This window comes from Mytilus californianus, unplaced genomic scaffold (assembly GCF_021869535.1).
Source record: "Mytilus californianus isolate M0D057914Y unplaced genomic scaffold, xbMytCali1.0.p SCAF_21, whole genome shotgun sequence".
NCBI classification, from domain to species: domain Eukaryota; kingdom Metazoa; phylum Mollusca; class Bivalvia; order Mytilida; family Mytilidae; genus Mytilus; species Mytilus californianus.
The window spans coordinates 5666428-5686832 of NW_026262670.1; the positions used below are offsets into that span (position 1 = coordinate 5666428).

Below are 20405 nucleotides of genomic sequence, written 5' to 3' on the forward strand. Positions count from 1 at the left end.
TGTTCAAAGGATTTATGTTTTCAAGAGTCACTTGTTTTTTTCCACAAAATGTTGAGTTCAGCATCACATACCAATTACGAGTCTGTTGTTTGACTAGAATACAACTAGCATTTGTTTAACTCGTGTATTTTCAATAGATCCTTTATTCATACATTTCATAAAATCTTTTAGTTTAATTTGATATAGTTCTAAAATTTCCATCAAACTATTGAATAATGCAGCTTATGCGTTATACTCTCAATGGTAGCTTATGCTTTACCCCTTCAATGAAAGCTTATGCTGTACCGGGGTAACCCCCTCAATGGTAGCTCATGCTTTATATCCCCTCAATGGAAGCTTATGCTTTACCCCTCAACGGTAGCTTATGGTTTACTTCCTCTTCAATACAGAGCTCTGATCATGCAAGGTCAGAACTAGTGCAGTTTCACTATGACAGAGTCAATTAAACTATCAGAACAATTATAAAAAGTTGCTGAAATAGGAAAAGTTCATACCAGTGTATATGCGAGAAAAAAATCGTCCAAAGATCTGATAAATTTGAATAAGTGGATGTAAATAGCTAGGATAAGATGCATGAAGAAACATTAATTGATTTTACAGCAGGTTGATTGTTAAGATAACTTGCGATTTTCTTATTACGCGCGGTCTGTTTATTCTGAGTAATTTGATAGTATTTAACACACGTTCTCTAGGACGTGCATTTAGGTTAATGTTATGAATTGGCAAAACTAAAACTTTTCAAAATGGCTGATAACGATTCCGAAGACGATGAGAGAGGAATTCTATGTGCGAATTATGACACTAGTAGAATGCCAGCGTGTGGAAAATCTGGTGCCAAGTTTTGTAGTTTGGTATATATTATTTTGAATATTTTGACATGTTCGCTGATTGTACATTTAGTTGGATTTTCAACTGCCTACTGGTCCCACGGGGAGGATTTCTATCATACAGGGCTGTGGCTGCTGTGTGGAATAAACAAACACAAATGTCAATATCTACCATATAATGCAGGTAATTTCACCATTCAATTAATTGGAGGACAAATTAAGTATGACAGGGGGAGTTGTGTCTGTGAGGTGGAATAAATAAACACAAATGTCAATATCTACCATATAATGCAGGTAATTATACCATTCAATTAATTGGAGGACAAATTAAGTATGACAGGGGGAGTTGTGTCTGTAAGGTGGAATAACTTCTACTGAACAAAAATGTCAATATCTTCCATATATTTTAGGACAAAATAATTATATTAGGGGAAGTTGGAATTAATACCACTAAAAGAAATGTCAATAAACCCCTATAAAACAAGTCATTATCATTTGGCCAATTCTAAGACAACTTAATTACAGCGTAACAGTTTACAATGGTTTAGGGAAGTTATTTGCTCTGTGAAATTAACCATGATGAATAAACAGATATGTCAAAATCTCCGACAGAAAGAATGCATTTAATTATTATTTCGAGGACAAATCAGTAAGGGGTATTAGGTTGCATTTTCATACTGGTCTTGCGTAGAAGATGATTTAGTAGAGATGTTCAAATAGATGGTTTATGTTTGTCATAACTGCTGTTTCTTTAATATTTTTATCAGCTTAGATCAGGCCGTTAGTTTCCTTTGCTCGTTTTCATAGGTCTTTACGGTCTTCATTTATTTATGGTATGGTTTCGATTGGTCTCTCATTGATGTATATATTCATGTATACCGACAACTTCTTCAAATGAATGATATCCTATAGCTATTAATATAAGGTCTTTGCTAGTCTCTCAATCATGTATACCGACATCTTCTTCAAGTGAAATACCTACAGTTATCTATAATATGGTTGGTTAGTTTCATTGATGTATATCGACATGTTATTTTGGCTGGTCTCTGATCGATGTACTCCGACATTGTGTTGGCTTGTCTCCCATTTATGTATACCGACATGGTTTTGGCTGGTCTCTCAATGATGTATACTGACATGGTTTTGATTGGTCTCTCATTGACGTAAACATACATGGTTTTGGTTGGTCTCTCATTGATATATACCGACATGGTTTGGTTGGTCTCTCATTGATGTATACCGACATGGTTTGACTGGTCTCTCATTGATGTACGTATACCGACAGTGTTTTAGTTGGTCTCTCATTGATAAATACCGACATGGTTTTGGTTGGTCTCTCATTGACGTATACATACATGGTTTTGGTTGGTCTCCCATTTACATATACCGACATGGTTTTGGTTGGTTTCTCATTGACGTATACAGACATGGTTTTGGCTTGTCTCTCATTGACGTATACCGAAATGGTTTTGATTGGTCTTTCATTGTCGTATACATACATGGTTTTGGTTGGTCTCTCATTGATATATACCGACATGGTTTGGTTGGTCTCTCATTGATGTATACCGACATGGTTTGACTGGTATCTCATTGATGTACGTATACCGACAGTGTTTTAGTTGGTCTCTCATTGATAAATACCGACATGGTTTTGGTTGGTCTCTCATTGACGTATACATACATGGTTTTGGTTGGTCTCCCATTTACATATACCGACATGGTTTTGGTTGGTCTCTCATTGACGTATTACAGACATGAATTTGGCTTGTCTTTTATTGATGTATACCGACATGGTTTTGGTTGGTCTTTCATAGATGTATATTGACATGGTTTTGGTTGGTTTCTCATTGATGATTACCGACATGGTTTTGATTGGTCTCTCTTTGATGTATATCAACATGGTTTGAATTGGTTTATCGTTGATGTACACCGACATGGTTTTGGTTGGTCTCTCATTAACGTATACAGACATGGTTTTGGCTTGCCATTCATTGATGTATACCGACATGGTTTTGGTTGGTCTCTCATTGACAAATTGCTGAATTCCGTTTCCGTTCTCTAAATTTAGTTTGCCTCAACCAAATGTTATGAATCTTATACACAATGCTTATTACCACAAAACACAGATCAAATTCGAATTTTGGTGGCGTCACTTTTACCGTTCAAGAGTTATGCCCTTTACCATTGGAAAAATTGCTAAATTTTCGTTTCCGTTCTCTTACTTTAGTTTGCCTCAACCAAATGTTATGAAACTTATACACAATGCTTATTACCACAAAAAACAGATCAAGTTTGCATTTTTGTGGCGTCACTTATACTGTTCTAGAGTTATGCCCCTTTACAAATGGAAAAATTGCTGAATTTTTTTTTTCCGTTCTCTAATTTTAGTTTGCCTCAACCAAATGCTATGAAACTTATACACAATGCTTATTACCACAAAACACAGATCAAATTTGAATTTTGGTGGCGTCACTTTTACAGTTCTAGAGTTATGCTCCTTTACAAATGGGAAAATTGCTGAATTTTTCGATTCCGTTCTCCGACTTAAGTTTGTCTCAACCAAATGTTATGAAACTTAAACATAATGCTTATTATCACAAAACTCAGATCAAGTACAAATTTTGGTAGCGTCACTTTTACAGTTCTTGAGTTATGTCCCTTTATAACGTTATATGCAAGCGGGGGCTTCATCTGTGTGCCATGGACACTTTCCCCATTTATTTTTTTAAAGTTTTTGATACCATTTTGACCATAGCTACAATCAATCGTTGTTATATTATAGCTATATTCTAACTGTAATGAACTTAAATAACAAGTCTTTTCCCATCTTCCGGATGTAAGATATTTCAGTAAGAATAGGAACGTCTGTGATTTTCAGCACTGATACAAATCTAAACATATGTTCATATACAAAATATAAAATAGTATATCTTGTCTTACTTTAAGTTACATATGTCTTCTGTCGGATACAATATTATATTTGTTATTTATTGAAAAAAAAATCTATTGTATTTGTTACAGATGTTACTCGAGATCAATGATAATCTGTATAATAAATCATCATGTCATGTTACTAGTAAAGCAATGTTGAAATTACCGGAAGTTTTTATTTATTAAGCTTTTTTTTGTTATTCTGTTTCTTTTTCATAATTGAAATTTATATACCTGTTTTACTTAAATTTCAACACATGGATACCTTCTTTTACTAAAACTTTGTAAATATACTCCTGTAACAAATAAAACCTGTTACCTTGTTAACTTGACACAGCATTGTGATTTTTTTTATGGAAATGTCTGTTACATGTAGTCCATGTAAGTGATAAACACTATAATATCACTCTGCAATACTATTACAAAATAGACTCTCTAAACAATATTGTAAAACTAATGTAGTTTTGATGGACTAACCCAAGAAAAACAATTTAACAGCTTTTAAAAGAAGTCAACACTGAGATTTTATTTCGCTGTCGGCATATCATTATTTTATATTCCCTATCATGGGTTCAGGTCCCCTTTTTGTATTTTTTTCTTGGCTTTTATTGTTTAATTCAACGACCCCCTGTTATTGAAAGTTCTGAATCCGCCCCTTAACCACACAGGTAGTCATTGTAATTTGCTATCTAGACCACATATTTGATTTTAGGTTCAATTATGAAAAAAGGGGGATTTTATTTCATGAGGAGGGAAGGCTTTTAATTGGCGAGATTTAAAGAATTTTATACGACGAGGTAGAGAGGATTTTATTTGTTTGATTATTTTTATTTTTGATAGGAACTTCAAAGAAATAACTATTTAATACAAATGAAATACAAAATTCGGGTAGGAAATGGATAAAAGAAAAAAATTATTTTGGCTTCTATTTATTCAAATTGTTTGAAATAAAATAGATGTGCACACTTTGCTTTGGGTTGGAAGGTATTGTCTCCAGTTTAGCTGAATTCCATTTTGACTGACTGTAATTGTCATATAACACCTCACATGACATAACTGTTTAATGGTTTATGGTATTAATCACCATCTTTGTTTATCACATTACTCCCCGGGGTCACCTGTTATCTGTTCTGAAAAAAATAATTAATAACAGGTACACTTGTTAATGTGACATAAAACTTGTCATCTTGGAAAAAAAGAGACAAGAAAATTATTTTTGATACTGTCAAATATTATACAAATGGCTACAAACGTATGGATTAACTGATTACAGATATGTACGACTTTAAAAAAATTGTGACGTTAATTCGGACGTTTTTCTTTATGTTTGGAGTAGGGTTTACATTTCATGTACTAGGGTTTGGAACACCTTATTGGTCAGTGGATAATTATTCTTATAAAGGACTATGGAATAATTGTTACAAATTTATATGTCTTCATAACTGTTCAGATATAGGTATGTATTGAATGAAATACTGATTTTAAGAATCAATATAAGATACGGCATTCCTCGGTTGATTTCTACTGTATCATTTAAAGTGAAAAGGAGTGGATCAGCTGTTCCAAGTTTAACTTTTCTTGTTTATTAGACTAATTAACAGATCTGTTTAAAAATAGTTTTAAAAAGAAATACAAGTATTAATTATTTTTTTTTCAAAATTAGCATGATATCCTTATTTCAACATTTTACCCAATCTACTTTTCTGCAATGTACACCCTACCTGTTAGGGAACCCGTTTTATAAAAAAAAATGCTAAAATTTTGCATAGGAATTAAAATTGAATTGTCTTTCTTTTACCAAAGAAGTTCAGATTCTATTCTCAAATATTGAGAAATGTGGATACCCAAATTAGCCTTATGATAATTTTTATAACACAGTATAATTTTTATAACACAGTATAACTTCCTACATACAAACGATATCAGAAGACGTTGTTCATAGCAAGAGCAAAAGCTCAAATTCCCCCGAAGAAATGCAAAAATATCTTTTATAACCATTGATGTGTCACAACGTGACCTCTGAAATTTCACGATGGATTTCGATGTGATGATTTTACGGAGAGGCAAAATAAGACTATCAAATAATAACTTACAATTCTACAATGAGTGAACAGAAGTATTGACATTACTGTTATAACACCAGTTAATGTGTGTGTTGTCCTTGTGGTCCTCACCTTAAGAAACAATGAGTGAACAGAAGTATTCACATTACTGTTATAATACCAGTTAATGTGTGTGTTGTTCTTGTGGTCCGCTCCTACAGAAACAACGAGTGAACAGAAGTATTGACATTACTGTTATAATACCAGTTAATGTGTGTGTTGTTCTTGTGGTCCGCTCCTACAGAAACAACGAGTGAACAGAAGTATTCACATTACTGTTATAACACCAGTTAATGTGTGTGTTGTCCTTGTGGTCCGCTCCTAAAGAAACAATGAGTGAACAAAAGTATTCACATTACTGTTATAATACCAGTTAATGTGTGTGTTTTCCTTGTGGTCCGCTCCCAAAGAAACAATGAGTAGACAGAAGTATTCACATTACTGTTATAATATCAGTTAATGTGTGTGTTGTCCTTGTGGTGCGCTCCTAAAGAAACAATGAGTGGACAGAAGTATTCACATTACTGTTGTAACACCAGTTAATGTGTGTGTTGTCGTTGTGGTCCGCACCTAAAGAAACAATGAGTGGACAGAAGTATTCACATTACTGTTATAATACCAGTTAATGTGTGTGTTGTTCTTGTGGTCCGCACCTAAAGAAACAATGAGTGAACAGAAGTATTCACATTACTGTTATAATACCAGTTAATGTGTGTGTTGTCCGTATGGTCTGCACCTAAAGAAACAATGAGTGGACAGAAGTATTCACATTACTGTTATAATACCAGTTAATGTGTGTGTTGTTCTTGTGGTCCGCACCTAAAGAAACAATGAGTGAACAGAAGTATTCACATTACTGTTATAATACCAGTTAATGTGTGTGTTGTTCTTGTGGTCCGCACCTAAAGAAACAATGAGTGAACAGAAGTATTCACATTACTGTTATAATACCAGTTAATGTGTGTGTTGTCCTTGTGGTGCGCTCCTAAAGAAACAATGAGTGGACAGAAGTATTCACATTACTGTTATAACACCAGTTAATGTGTGTGTTGTCCTTGTGGTCCGCACCTGAACTACAGGCTCCCGACCCGGGACAGGCACATAAAGAATGTGGCGGGGTTAAACATGTTTGTGAGCGCCCAACCCTTTCCTAACCTGGGACAGGGGTGTTCCAGCACAACATAAGAACAAACTATAAAAATCAGTTGAAAATGGCTCAACTCATCAGATTGATACAAAGCAGAAAAACATCTTAACAAAAACACAGACTGGACGTGGCAGGGTATTTATACATCCCTAATAACAAAAAAGACACAAAATACAGATTTGAGAGTACTTGCAGTTACTGACAGCTAGTTCAAAGCCAATAACAACTAATAAAAGAAATCCTGTATCTAAGACTAGTCCATCTTGTAATTGTGGAGCTCCGAGAGAGAAGAAATCCTGTATCTAAGACTAGTCCATCATGTAATTGTGGAGCTCCGAGAGAGAAGAAATCCTGTATCTAAGACTAGTCCATCATGTAATTGTGGAGCTCCGAGAGAGAAGAAATCCTGTATCTAAGACTAGTCCATCATGTAATTGTGGAGCTCCGAGAGAGAAGAAATCCTGTATCTAAGACTAGTCCATCATGTAATTGTGGAGCTCCGAGAGAGAAGAAATCCTGTATCTAAGACTAGTCCATCTTGTAATTGTGGAGCTCCGAGAGAGAAGAAATCCTGTATCTAAGACTAGTCCATCATGTAATTGTGGAGCTCCGAGAGAGAAGAAATCCTGTATCTAAGACTAGTCCATCATGTAATTGTGGAGCTCCGAGAGAGAAGAAATCCTGTATCTAAGACTAGTCCATCATGTAATTGTGGAGCTCCGAGAGAGAAGAAATCCTGTATCTAAGACTAGTCCATCATGTAATTGTGGAGCTCCGAGAGAGAAGAAATCCTGTATCTAAGACTAGTCCATCATGTAATTGTGGAGCTCCGAGAGAGAAGAAATCCTGTATCTAAGACTAGTCCATCTTGTAATTGTGGAGCTCCGAGAGAGAAGAAATCCTGTATCTAAGACTAGTCCATCATGTAATTGTGGCGCTCCGAGAGAGAAGAAATCCTGTATCTAAGACTAGTCCATCATGTAATTGTGGAGCTCCGAGAGAGAAGAAATCCTGTATCTAAGACTAGTCCATCATGTAATTGTGGAGCTCCGAGAGAGAAGAAATCCTGTATCTAAGACTAGTCCATCATGTAATTGTGGAGCTCCGAGAGAGAAGAAATCCTGTATCTAAGACTAGTCCATCATGTAATTGTGGAGCTCCGAGAGAGAAGAAATCCTGTATCTAAGACTAGTCCATCTTGTAATTGTGGAGCTCCGAGAGAGAAGAAATCCTGTATCTAAGACTAGTCCATCATGTAATTGTGGAGCTCCGAGAGAGAAGAAATCCTGTATCTAAGACTAGTCCATCATGTAATTGTGGAGCTCCGAGAGAGAAGAAATCCTGTATCTGAGACTAGTCCATCATGTAATTGTGGAGCTCCGAGAGAGAAGAAATCCTGTATCTGAGACTAGTCCATCTTGTAATTGTGGAGCTCCGAGAGAGAAGAAATCCTGTATCTGAGACTAGTCCATCTTGTAATTGTGGAGCTCCGAGAGAGAAGAAATCCTGTATCTAAGACTAGTCCATCTTGTAATTGTCGAGCTCCGAGAGAGAAGAAATCCTGTATCTAAGACTAGTCCATCATGTAATTGTGGAGCTCCGAGAGAGAAGAAATCCTGTATCTAAGACTAGTCCATCTTGTAATTGTGGAGCTCCGAGAGAGAAGAAATCCTGTATCTAAGACTAGTCCATCATGTAATTGTGGAGCTCCGAGAGAGAAGAAATCCTGTATCTAAGACTAGTCCATCTTGTAATTGTGGAGCTCCGAGAGAGAAGAAATCCTGTATCTAAGACTAGTCCATCTTGTAATTGTGGAGCTCCGAGAGAGAAGAAATCCTGTATCTAAGACTAGTCCATCTTGTAATTGTGGAGCTCCGAGAGAGAAGAAATCCTGTATCTAAGACTAGTCCATCTTGTAATTGTGGAGCTTCGAGAGAGAAGAAATCCTGTATCTAAGACTAGTCCATCATGTAATTGTGGAGCTCCGAGAGAGAAGAAATCCTGTATCTAAGACTAGTCCATCTTGTAACTGTGGAGCTCCGAGAGAGAAGAAATCCTGTATCTAAGACTAGTCCATCATGTAATTGTGGAGCTCCGAGAGAGAAGAAATCCTGTATCTAAGACTAGTCCATCATGTAATTGTGGAGCTCCGAGAGAGAAGAAATCCTGTATCTAAGACTAGTCCATCATGTAATTGTGGAGCTCCGAGAGAGAAGAAATCCTGTATCTAAGACTAGTCCATCATGTAACTGTGGAGCTCCGAGAGAGTACTGTGGAGCTCCGAGAGAGAAGAAATCCTGTATCTAAGACTAGTCCATCATGTAATTGTGGAGCTCCGAGAGAGAAGAAATCCTGTATCTAAGACTAGTCCATCTTGTAACTGTGGAGCTCCGAGAGAGAAGAAATCCTGTATCTAAGACTAGTCCATCTTGTAACTGTGGAGCTCCGAGAGAGAAGAAATCCTGTATCTAAGACTAGTCCATCTTGTAACTGTGGAGCTCCGAGAGAGAAGAAATCCTGTATCTAAGACTAGTCCATCTTGTAATTGTGGAGCTCCGAGAGAGAAGAAATCCTGTATCTAAGACTAGTCCATCTTGTAATTGTGGAGCTGTCCGAGAGAGAAGAAATCCTGTATCTAAGACTAGTCCATCATGTAATTGTGGAGCTCCGAGAGAGAAGAAATCCTGTATCTAAGACTAGTCCATCTTGTAATTGTGGAGCTCCGAGAGAGAAGAAATCCTGTATCTAAGACTAGTCCATCATGTAACTGTGGAGCTCCGAGAGAGAAGAAATCCTGTATCTAAGACTAGTCCATCTTGTAACTGTGGAGCTCCGAGAGAGAAGAAATCATGTATCTAAGACTAGTCCATCTTGTAACTGTGGAGCTCCGAGAGAGAAGAAATCCTGTATCTAAGACTAGTCCATCTTGTAATTGTGGAGCTCCGAGAGAGAAGAAATCCTGTATCTAAGACTAGTCCATCTTGTAATTGTGGAGCTCCGAGAGAGAAGAAATCCTGTATCTAAGACTAGTCCATCTTGTAATTGTGGAGCTCCGAGAGAGAAGAAATCCTGTATCTAAGACTAGTCCATCTTGTAACTGTGGAGCTCCGAGAGAGAAGAAATCCTGTATCTAAGACTAGTCCATCTTGTAATTGTGGAGCTCCGAGAGAGAAGAAATCCTGTATCTAAGACTAGTCCATCTTGTAATTGTGGAGCTCCGAGAGAGAAGAAATCCTGTATCTAAGACTAGTCCATCTTGTAATTGTGGAGCTCCGAGAGAGAAGAAATCCTGTATCTAAGACTAGTCCATCTTGTAACTGTGGAGCTCCGAGAGAGAAGAAATCCTGTATCTAAGACTAGTCCATCTTGTAATTGTGGAGCTCCGAGAGAGAATTCGGGTCATTTCCTTTTCTACCGTCCCCTTTGTTCAAATATTGTTTTCTAATGATGCATGAGTGTTAATTACCATGTGAAATAGACTCAGTTTCAGAAGTGCACACAATTCATAACTCAACGAAACAGGTTAGAAGCAAAATTTTTATTGTTAAACTCGTTATTGATTTTAGACATTTGCGTTTCAACATCATAACATAAAAGAATTTTATTTGATTTACCATCATCGAGTTAAGAGAATTTATTTCTCCTCAGTGAAACTTGATAAAAATACGTTTAATTTCATAGAATAAATGATGCATTATCATTCTTGTTTAATGTAGAGAACACGTATACTAACACAATACATCAATCAATAATACGAGCTAGTGTTACTCTCGAAGACTTTTATCTCTCAGAGCAATGATACGTGCTAGTGTTACTCCGAAGGAGCTAGTGTTACTCTCGTTGACTTTTATCCGTCAGATCAATAATAAGAGCTTGTATTATTCTCGAAGACTTTTATCTCTCAGAGCAATGATACGAGCTAGTGTTACTCCCGAAGAAGATAATGTTACTCTCGACGACTTTTATCCGTCGGAGCAATGATACGAGCTAGTGTTACTCTCGAAGACTTTTATCTCCCAAAGTAATGATACGAGCTATTGTTACTCTCGAAGACTTATCTTTCAGAGCAAATATACGAACTAGAGTTACTCTCGAAGGCTTTTATCTCTCAGAGCAGTTATACGAGCTAGTGTTACTCCCGAAGGAGCTAGTGTTACTCCCGAAGGAGCTAGTGTTTCTCCCGAAGACTTTTATCCCTCAGAGCAATAGTACGAGGTGGTGTTACTCTCGAAGACTTTTATCTCCCAAAGCAATGATACGATCTAGTATTACTCTCGAAAACGTTTACCTTTCAAAGCAATGATACGAGCTAGTGTTACTCCCGAAGACTTTCATCTGCCAGAGCAATAATACGAGCAAGCGTTACTCCCGAAGACTTTTATCCCTCAGAGCAAAGATACGAGCTAGTATTACTCTCGAAGACTTTTATCTCCAAGAGTAAAAATACGAGCTAGTATTACTCTCGAAGACTTTTATCTCTCAGAGCAATTATACGAGCTAGTGTTCCTCTCGAAGACTTGTATTTCTCAGTAGTTTCATCAACACAGTGATTACAAATACCATAATTAATATAGCAGGAGATAGAATTAAAAGAGTAGGTTTACATCTTTCATTTTTCCTTCTTTATTTTTTAGCGAAAAGTTGTTGTAAACTCTACTTTATACAACTAAAAAATATGTCCACAAAGAACGATGCAAATTGTGTCCTAATTTGAATCTCAGTCGTCTGTTAACAAAGACTTAAATAAGACGATATCACCCCGAGGAACACTTTTCTGAGTATACATTTATTCTTTTTGTTTGAATCCGTTATTTTTTTTTAGAAAGTTTTATTATGTTTCTCGTAAAACAACACATTAATAATTTCCTTTTTCCCTTTGTTCTCGTAAAAAAATATACCTATTGATCTTTAGATATCCTCTGTTGACTGATCACGCGGGATATAAGTACTTATAGTATACAGTATAGAATAGTATATACTTTATCTATTCCAACATATACTTTATATATTGGTTAGATTGAAGTTACACAGACAATATTTGGAATGCTATATATTGTATATATCTAAGGTCTATTTGATGGTATATTATATTTCAGCATGGTTTGAAGCCACACAGGCGCTGGAAACATTGGGTCTATTCGCAGCTTTTCTTGCCTTAGTATTTTTGGTGCTGTTTATATTCCACCCACAGTCATCTTCTAACAAGGCGATATTTATAATTGGGATGGTATCTACATTTGTCGCAGGTAATATGATAAGTAAAACTACTTACTTCACACCTGTAACAAGTAATATAGTTATTGTAAGAGGTGTAAGTACGTTGAAGATACGAGTATGCTAATTATGACAATGTATAAAAACAAACAACATTAACACTATCCCTTGACCTCCTTACCCTTTCTCAGAAGAAAATAGTTGTCATATATCTAGCTTTAATGAAAACAATCATATAAAAGTAAGAAGATGTGGTATGATTGCCAATGAGACAACTCCCCATTAGAGATCAAATGACGTATAAGTTAACAACTATAGGTCACCATACGGCCTTCAACAATGAACAAAACCCATATGGCATGGTAAGCTCTAAAAGGCCCTGGTCAATCAATTCAAACAAGAAAAATAATATACATTTGTGTTTAATTTCAAATTTGTACATTCAGGCTCAACAAACGGACTACAATCCAGGAAACTGTAATCCAGTGGTGGATGTCTTTTTCCTTTGGTCTTTAATAGATATTTGTCTCATTGGCAATCGTACCACATCTCCCTATCAATAATTCAATGGCAATCTCAGACGTACAATTGAATAACGATCTGAGTCCTACAGTAGCTACCTATAGTGGTCTTACAATACAATTACTTACTTACTTATCCTCTTCATCCCCAGTGGGACATAAGGCCACAACAAACTGCCTCCACTTATCTCTGTCCTTACTCATGTACTGGGCTTGGCCCCAGGTGTGTCCCATTGCTTCCAATTCTGCTGTAACAGTTCTTCGCCAGGTGATTCTAGGTCTCACTGGTTTCCTTTTTCCTGGTGGTGTCCAATATAGAACTGTTTTAGGTGTGCGGTGTTGTGGCATTCTCAGTACATGACCTAACCATCTAAATCTTCGTTGTTTGATTTCTGCTGTTATGCTCTTAGCATTATATTTCTCCAAACGCTCTTGTTGCTGATCTTATTTGGCCAGAATATGCTGTTGATCTGTCTCAGGCAGCTAGTATGGAATGCATCTACTTTTTGAAGGTCACTAACTAAAACACGCCAGGTGTCTGAACCATACAGTAGGACAGATTTTACATTGCTGTTGTATATTCGTAGTTTGGTCCTTAAACTGTACTGGTTGGACTTCCAGATTGTATGAAGTCTTGCAAATGTTGCACGTGCCTTAGATAATCTTGCATTTATATCCTACCCCCTGACACATTTCACTCCCTTTCACAAAAACAAGCTTGACTGAAGGTATCCCCTGACAGATTTCACTCCCTTTCACAAAACAAACTTGACTGAAGGTATCCCCTGACAGATTTCACTCCCTTTCACAAAAACAAGCTTGACTGAAGGTATCCCCTGACAGATTTCACTCCCTTTCACAAAAACAAGCTTGACTGAAGGTATCCCCTGACAGATTTCACCCCCTTTCACAAAAAACAAGCTTGACTGAAGGTATCCCCTGACAGATTTCACCCCCTTTCACAAAAACAAGCTTGAATGAAGGTATCCCCTGACAGATTTCACTCCCTTTCACAAAAACAAGCTTGACTGAAGGTATCCCCTGACAGATTTCACTCCCTTTCACAAAAACAAGCTTGACTGAAGGTATCCCCTGACAGATTTCACTCCCTTTCATAAAAACAAGCTTGACTGAAGGTATCCCCTGACAGATTTTACTCCCTTTCACAAAAACAAGCTTGACTGAAGGTATCCACTGGCAGATTTCGCCCCCTTTCACAAAAACAAGCGTGACTGAAGGTATCTCCTGACAGATTTCACTCCCTTTCACAAAAACAAGCTTGACTGAAGGCATCCCCTGACAGATTTCACTCCCTTTCACAAAAACAAGCTTGACTGAAGGTATCCCCTGACAGATTTCACTTCCTTTCACAAAAACAAGCTTGACTGAAAGTATCCCCTGACAGATTTCACTCCCTTTCACAAAAACAAGCTTGACTGAAAGTATCCCCTGACAGATTTCACTCCTTTTCACAAAAACAAGCTTGACTGAAGGTATCCCCTGACAGATTTCACTCCCTTTCACAAAAACAAGCTTGACTGAAAGTATCCCCTGACAGATTTCACCCCCTGTCACAAAAAGAAGCTTGACTGAAGGTATCCCCTGACAGATTTCACTCCCTTTCACAAAAATAAGCTTGACTGCAGGTATCCCCTAACAGATTTCACCCCCTTTCACAAAAACAAGCTTGACTGCAGGTATCCCCTGACAGATTTCACTCCCTTTCACAAAAACAAGCTTGACTGAAGGTATCCCCTGACAGATTTCACTCCCTTTCACAAAAACAAGCTTGACCGAAGGCATCCCCTGACAGATTTCACTCCCTTTCACAAAAACAAGCTTGACTGAAGGTATCTCCTGACAGATTTCATCCCGTTCACAAAAACAAGCTTGACTGAAGGTATCCCCTGACAGATTTCACTCCCTTTCACACAAACAAGCTTGACTGAAGGTATCCCCTGACAGATTTCACCCCCTTTCACAAAAACAAGCTTGACTGAAGGTATCCTCTGACAGATTTCGCCCCCTTTCACAAAAACAAGCTTGACTGAAGGTATCACCTGACAGATTTCACTCCCTTTCACAAAAACAAGCTTGACTGAAGGTATCCCCTGACAGATTTCGCCCCATTTCACAAAAACAAGCTTGACTGAAGGTATCCCCTGACAGATTTCGCCCCCTTTCACAAAAACAAGCTTGACTGAAGGTATCCCCTGACAGATTTCACTCCCTTTCACAAAAACAAGCTTGACCGAAGGTATCCCCTGACAGATTTCATCCCTTTCACAAAAACAAGCTTGACTGAAGGTATCCCCTGATAGATTTCACCCCCTTTCACAAAAACAAGCTTGACTGAAGGTATCCCCTGACAGATTTCACTCCCTTTCACAAAAACAAACTTGACTGAAGGTATCCCCTGACAGATTTCGCCCCCTTTCACAAAAACAAGCTTGACTGAAGGTATCCCCTGACAGATTTCGCTCCCTTTCACAAAAACAAGCTTGACTGAAGGTATCCCCTGACAGATTTCGCCCCCTTCCACAAAAACAAGCTTGACTGAAGGTATCCCCTGACAGATTGCACCCCCTTTCACAAAAACAAGCTTGACTGAAGGTATCCCCTGACAGATTTCACTCCCTTTCATAAAAACAAGCTTGACTGAATGTATCCCCTGACAGATTTCGCCCCCTTTCACAAAAACAAGCTTGACTGAAGGTATCCCCTGACAGATTTCACTACCTTTCACAAAAACAAGCTTGACTGAAGGTATCCCCTGACAGATTTCACTCCCTTTCATAAAAACAAGCTTGACTGAAGGTATCCTCTGACAGATTTCACTCCCTTTCACAAAAACAAGCTTGACTGAAGGTATCCCCTGACAGATTTCACTCCCTTTCACAAAAACAAGCTTGACTGAAGGTATCCCCTGACAGATTTCACTCCCTTTCACAAAAACAAACTTGACTGAAGGTATCCCCTGACAGATTTCGCCCCCTTTCACAAAAACAAGCTTGACTGAAGGTATCCCCTGACAGATTTCGCTCCCTTTCACAAAAAAACAAGCTTGACTGAAGGTATCCCCTGACAGATTTCGCCCCCTTCCACAAAAACAAGCTTGACTGAAGGTATCCCCTGACAGATTGCACCCCCTTTCACAAAAACAAGCTTGACTGAAGGTATCCCCTGACAGATTTCACTCCCTTTCATAAAAACAAGCTTGACTGAATGTATCCCCTGACAGATTTCGCCCCCTTTCACAAAAACAAGCTTGACTGAAGGTATCCCCTGACAGATTTCACTCCCTTTCACAAAAACAAGCTTGACTGAAGGTATCCCCTGACAGATTTCATCCCTTTCACAAAAACAAGCTTGACTGAAGGTATCCCCTGATAGATTTCACCCCCTTTCACAAAAACAAGCTTGACTGAAGGTATCCCCTGACAGATTTCACTCCCTTTCACAAAAACAAGCTTGACTGAAGGTATCTCCTGACAGATTTCACTCCCTGTCACAAAAACAAGCTTGACTGAAGGTATCCCCTGACAGATTTCACCCCCTTTCACGAAAACAAGCTTGACTGAAGGTATCTCCTGACAGATTTCGCCCCCTTTCACAAAAACAAGCTTGACTGAAGGTATCCCCTGACAGATTTCACTCCCTTTCACAAAAACAAGCTTGACTGAAGGTATCCCCTGACAGATTGCGCCCCCTTTCACAAAAAACAAGCTTGACCGAAGGTATCCCCTTTCAGATTTCACCCCCTTTCACAAAAACAAGCTTGACCGAAGGTATCCCCTGACAGATTTCGCCCCTTTCACAAAAACAAGCTTGACCGAAGGCATCCCCTGACAGATTTCATCCCTTTTCACAAAAACAAGCTTGACTGAAGGTATCCCCTGACAGATTTCACCCCCTTTCACAAAAACAAGCTTGACTGAAGGTATCCCCTGACAGATTTCACTCCCTTTCATAAAAAAAAGCTTGACTGAATGTATCCCCTGACAGATTTTACTCCCTTTCACAAAAACAAGCTTGACTGAAGGTATCCACTGGTAGATTTCGCCCCCTTTCACAAAAACAAGCTTGACTGAAGGTATCTCCTGACAGATTTCACTCCCTTTCACAAAAACAAGCTGGACTGAAGGTATCCCCTGACAGATTTCACTCCCTTTCACAAAAACAAGCTTGACTGAAGATATCCCCTGACAGATTTCACTTCCTTTCACAAAAACAAGCTTGACTGAAAGTATCCCCCGACAGATTTCACTCCCTTTCACAAAAACAAGCTTGACTGAAAGTATCCCCCGACAGATTTCACTCCCTTTCACAAAAACAAGCTTGACTGAAGGTATCCCCTGACAGATTTCACTCCCTTTCACAAAAACAAGCTTGACTGAAGGTATCCCCTGACAGATTTCGCCCCCTTTCACAAAAACAAGCTTGACTGAAGGTATTCCCTGACAGATTTCACTCCCTTTCACAAAAACAAGCTTGACTGAAGGTATCCCCTGACAGATTTCGCTCCCTTTCACAAAAACAAGCTTGACTGAAGGTATCCCCTGACAGATTTCGCCCCCTTTCACAAAAACAAGCTTGACTGAAGGTATTCCCTGACAGATTTCACTCCCTTTCACAAAAACAAGCTTGACTGAAGGTATCCCCTGACAGATTTCACCCCCTTTCACAAAAACAAGCTTGACTGAAGGTATCCTCTGACAGATTTCACCCCCTTTCACAAAAACAAGCTTGACTGAAGGTATCCCCTGACAGATTTCGCCCCCTTTCACAAAAACAAGCTTGACTGAAGGTATCCCCTGACAGAAAACTGTAACAATAGCTTTTGCTGGTTCTTACAGCAAGATGTGTTATATCAACTTTTATTGATTCAAATACACAGTTATATCCCAAATGGGGTTGATGGCATATATGAACATGATACAATTAACAAACTAATAATGTGACAGTATATAAAACAGCACAAGAAGAAAAAAAGTACAAGACATAACATATATCATGCAATTATTGAGTCCACTCTCCTCAGTGACTATGACTTTTTAATAAATGGACCAATGTACTGCTTAACTAACGGACATGAAAGACATAAAACCAACTAATTTAGGTTATCTATATCATCTATATTTGAGTAGCTATTCTTTATTTTTTGTAAAAGTCTCAAGGGATCATTTTCAGTACATTTAAATACCTCACGAAACATTTTTAGTTAGCAGTATTCCATGTTGTTTGTATTAGAATCATTGCTGTTAAAATTAAAGTTAATTATTGTATGTCTGATGAGGTTTTACTGCGATTGAATGAAAGAATAAATATTTTTTATTTTGCAGCTGGATTTACGGTACTGGGAATTGTGATTTATGGAGCTAAAAATCGAGACTTATCCTGGTCGTATGGATTAACAGTTATAGCAGGTGCCATGTATACCGGAAGTGGTATTCTGATGGTGTTACATTTAAATTTAAATTTACAACAGACGTAGCAGGTACCATGCATAACAGAAGTGGTATACTCATGGTGTTACTTTTAAATCTAAACTTTCAACAGACGTAGCAGGTGCCATGTATACCAGAAGTGGTATTCTCATGGCTTTACATTAAAATTTAAATTTACAACAAACGTAGTAGGTGCTATGTATACCGGAAGTGGTATACTCATGGTGTTACATTTGAATATGAAGTTACAACAGACGTAGCAGTTCTCATATATTCCGGAAGTGTTATACTCATTATGTTTCATCTAAATATGAATTTACTACAGAAGGATTTTTTTCTCTGACGGTATATTCATTTTCTCCTTTTGCGAGTCCGCTTGTTTTGTTTTTGCAATGTACCGAGCGAACATGCTATTTCTTTTTTGTACACAAGTATTTCCTGCAAATGGCTGCACTCAGTGTTGCAGAATATTCACTTTTTTATCTTGTCCTGTTTATTCAATTTCAGTTCTTACCATGCAAGAATATTCATTTTCAAAATCCTTCTGGCCTCCGCCAGACTACCAAACATGTCAAATGGTCGTCCTCATACAATAGAAAAGAATTGATTTTTCTTTCTTATTCTTATATTTTCTTGTCCGATGATGTTGTTCGTGTAGGTGCTTACTGTGACGTTAACTTTGAAGTTACACCAAGGGGGATTTGGAGGGGATTTTGTAAATGAATAAATATCATTGCCTGGTGAGAACTGAACACAATCTTGTCCTAAAGAGGATGAAAATGAATATTCTGCAACACAAAATGCAGGGAATATATACGATATGACACAAAATCAGTACGCGCACATGATAACACCGAAACATAAGGAACTGCATCTTTATTGCTGTTCTTCATCTAAAATTAATAGTGAGGCCATAAACCCATACAACCGTTTTTGTAGAAACTATTTGTTCAATTTGTTCAGTTATCTTTTGAATTAAATACAAGATGTTTCTATGAGTTTGTCCGTCCCGAAGTTTTTTGCAAAAAATTCAGATCGAGTTGAGTTTTGTTCTGATTAAGGTATTTTTGTGAAAGTTGTGGCTTTTGAAGAATACACTTTCTCCTGAAAATATCAGTTTCTGTACGTTTTTCTGTAATGTTTGAATCAATTAATTACGTATTTGGTATATACTCGTAAAATAAGCAATTACAAATAGAGTTTGAGTTTTGTTCCGGTTGAGCGATTTTTACGGAAGTAGTGGTCCTTTGACATTAAAAGTCTTTGAGCATATTAGATTTCCCTCCTTCTTCTGCCATGCCGGAATCAAGTGATTAGATATTTCATGCCTATGTTTTCATCCGGTTGAGTACATATACACGTTCTGTTGATACCCCAGAATTCTTACATATCAAAGTAGAACGAGTTCAAGCGAGAGGGGGTGACACGTGCACGGGGTGCTCATTTTTAAAACCCCGCCTTGTTTCTCATTTTTTCCCATTTTCCACTTTTTTCCTTCCTTTTCCCAGGTCCCACTTTTTTTACCGCCTATATCCCGCATCCCAAAAGCGTGTAATTCGCCTCAAGCGATTACGTGCCATGAAGTTTTGAAGTAATTTATACAGAATTATGTAAAAGAAAAAAATATTGCAGGATATTTGTAGATAAATTGGATAAAAAAAAATTTAGATGTAACTTTTACTTAATTTGAATTATGAACACGTGGAATTATTTTTAATATTGTATATATAAATAAGAAGATGTTGTATGAGTGCCAATGAAACAAATATCCATCCAAGTCACAATGTGTAAAAAAGTAAACAATTATAGGTCAAATATGTTTACCTTGATTTTGTGCCAACTCATTGTTTTAGTGATACACTGCTTTTTGGCTAACTTTTTGTTATTTCTTTATAATTTCATATTAAAATAGAATTCAAATAGTTTATGAATTATTAATTGTGACAATAGATACAAACATATGTGAGGTAAACCTCATTGTGACAATAAATACAAACACATGTGATGTAAACCTCATTGTGACAATAAATACAAACATATGCATGTGAGGTAAACCTCATTGTGACCATAAATACAAACACATGTGATGTAAACCTCATTGTAACAACAAATACAAACATATGTGATGTAAACCTCATTGAGACAATAAATACAAACATATGTGAGGTAAACCTCATTGTGACAGCAGCCCAACTACAAAAATGTAGTAATATCTT

General features: G+C 37.4%; 1 protein-coding gene across 1 annotated transcript; it reads left to right on the forward strand.

Annotated features, from left to right (window-relative positions):
* Nucleotides 1-550: 550 nt before the first annotated feature.
* Nucleotides 551-20112, forward strand: LOC127732019 (uncharacterized). The gene is made up of 3 exons (XM_052241068.1): nt 551-1011; nt 12104-12253; nt 18085-20112. The coding sequence occupies exons 1-3, from the start codon at nt 744-746 to the stop codon at nt 18234-18236; spliced, it is 570 nt and encodes a 189-aa protein (XP_052097028.1). The 5' UTR covers nt 551-743; the 3' UTR covers nt 18237-20112.
* The last annotated feature ends 293 nt before the right edge of the window (nt 20113-20405 follow it).

Coding starts and splice junctions, on each gene's coding strand:
- LOC127732019 (XM_052241068.1), top strand. CDS start 744: ATGGCTGATAACGATTCCGAAGACGATGAGAGAGGAATTCTATGTGCG. Junction 1,012..12,103: donor ATATCTACCATATAATGCAG/GTAATTTCACCA, acceptor ATTATATTTCAG/CATGGTTTGAAGCCACACAG. Junction 12,254..18,084: donor GGTATCTACATTTGTCGCAG/GTAATATGATAA, acceptor TTTATTTTGCAG/CTGGATTTACGGTACTGGGA.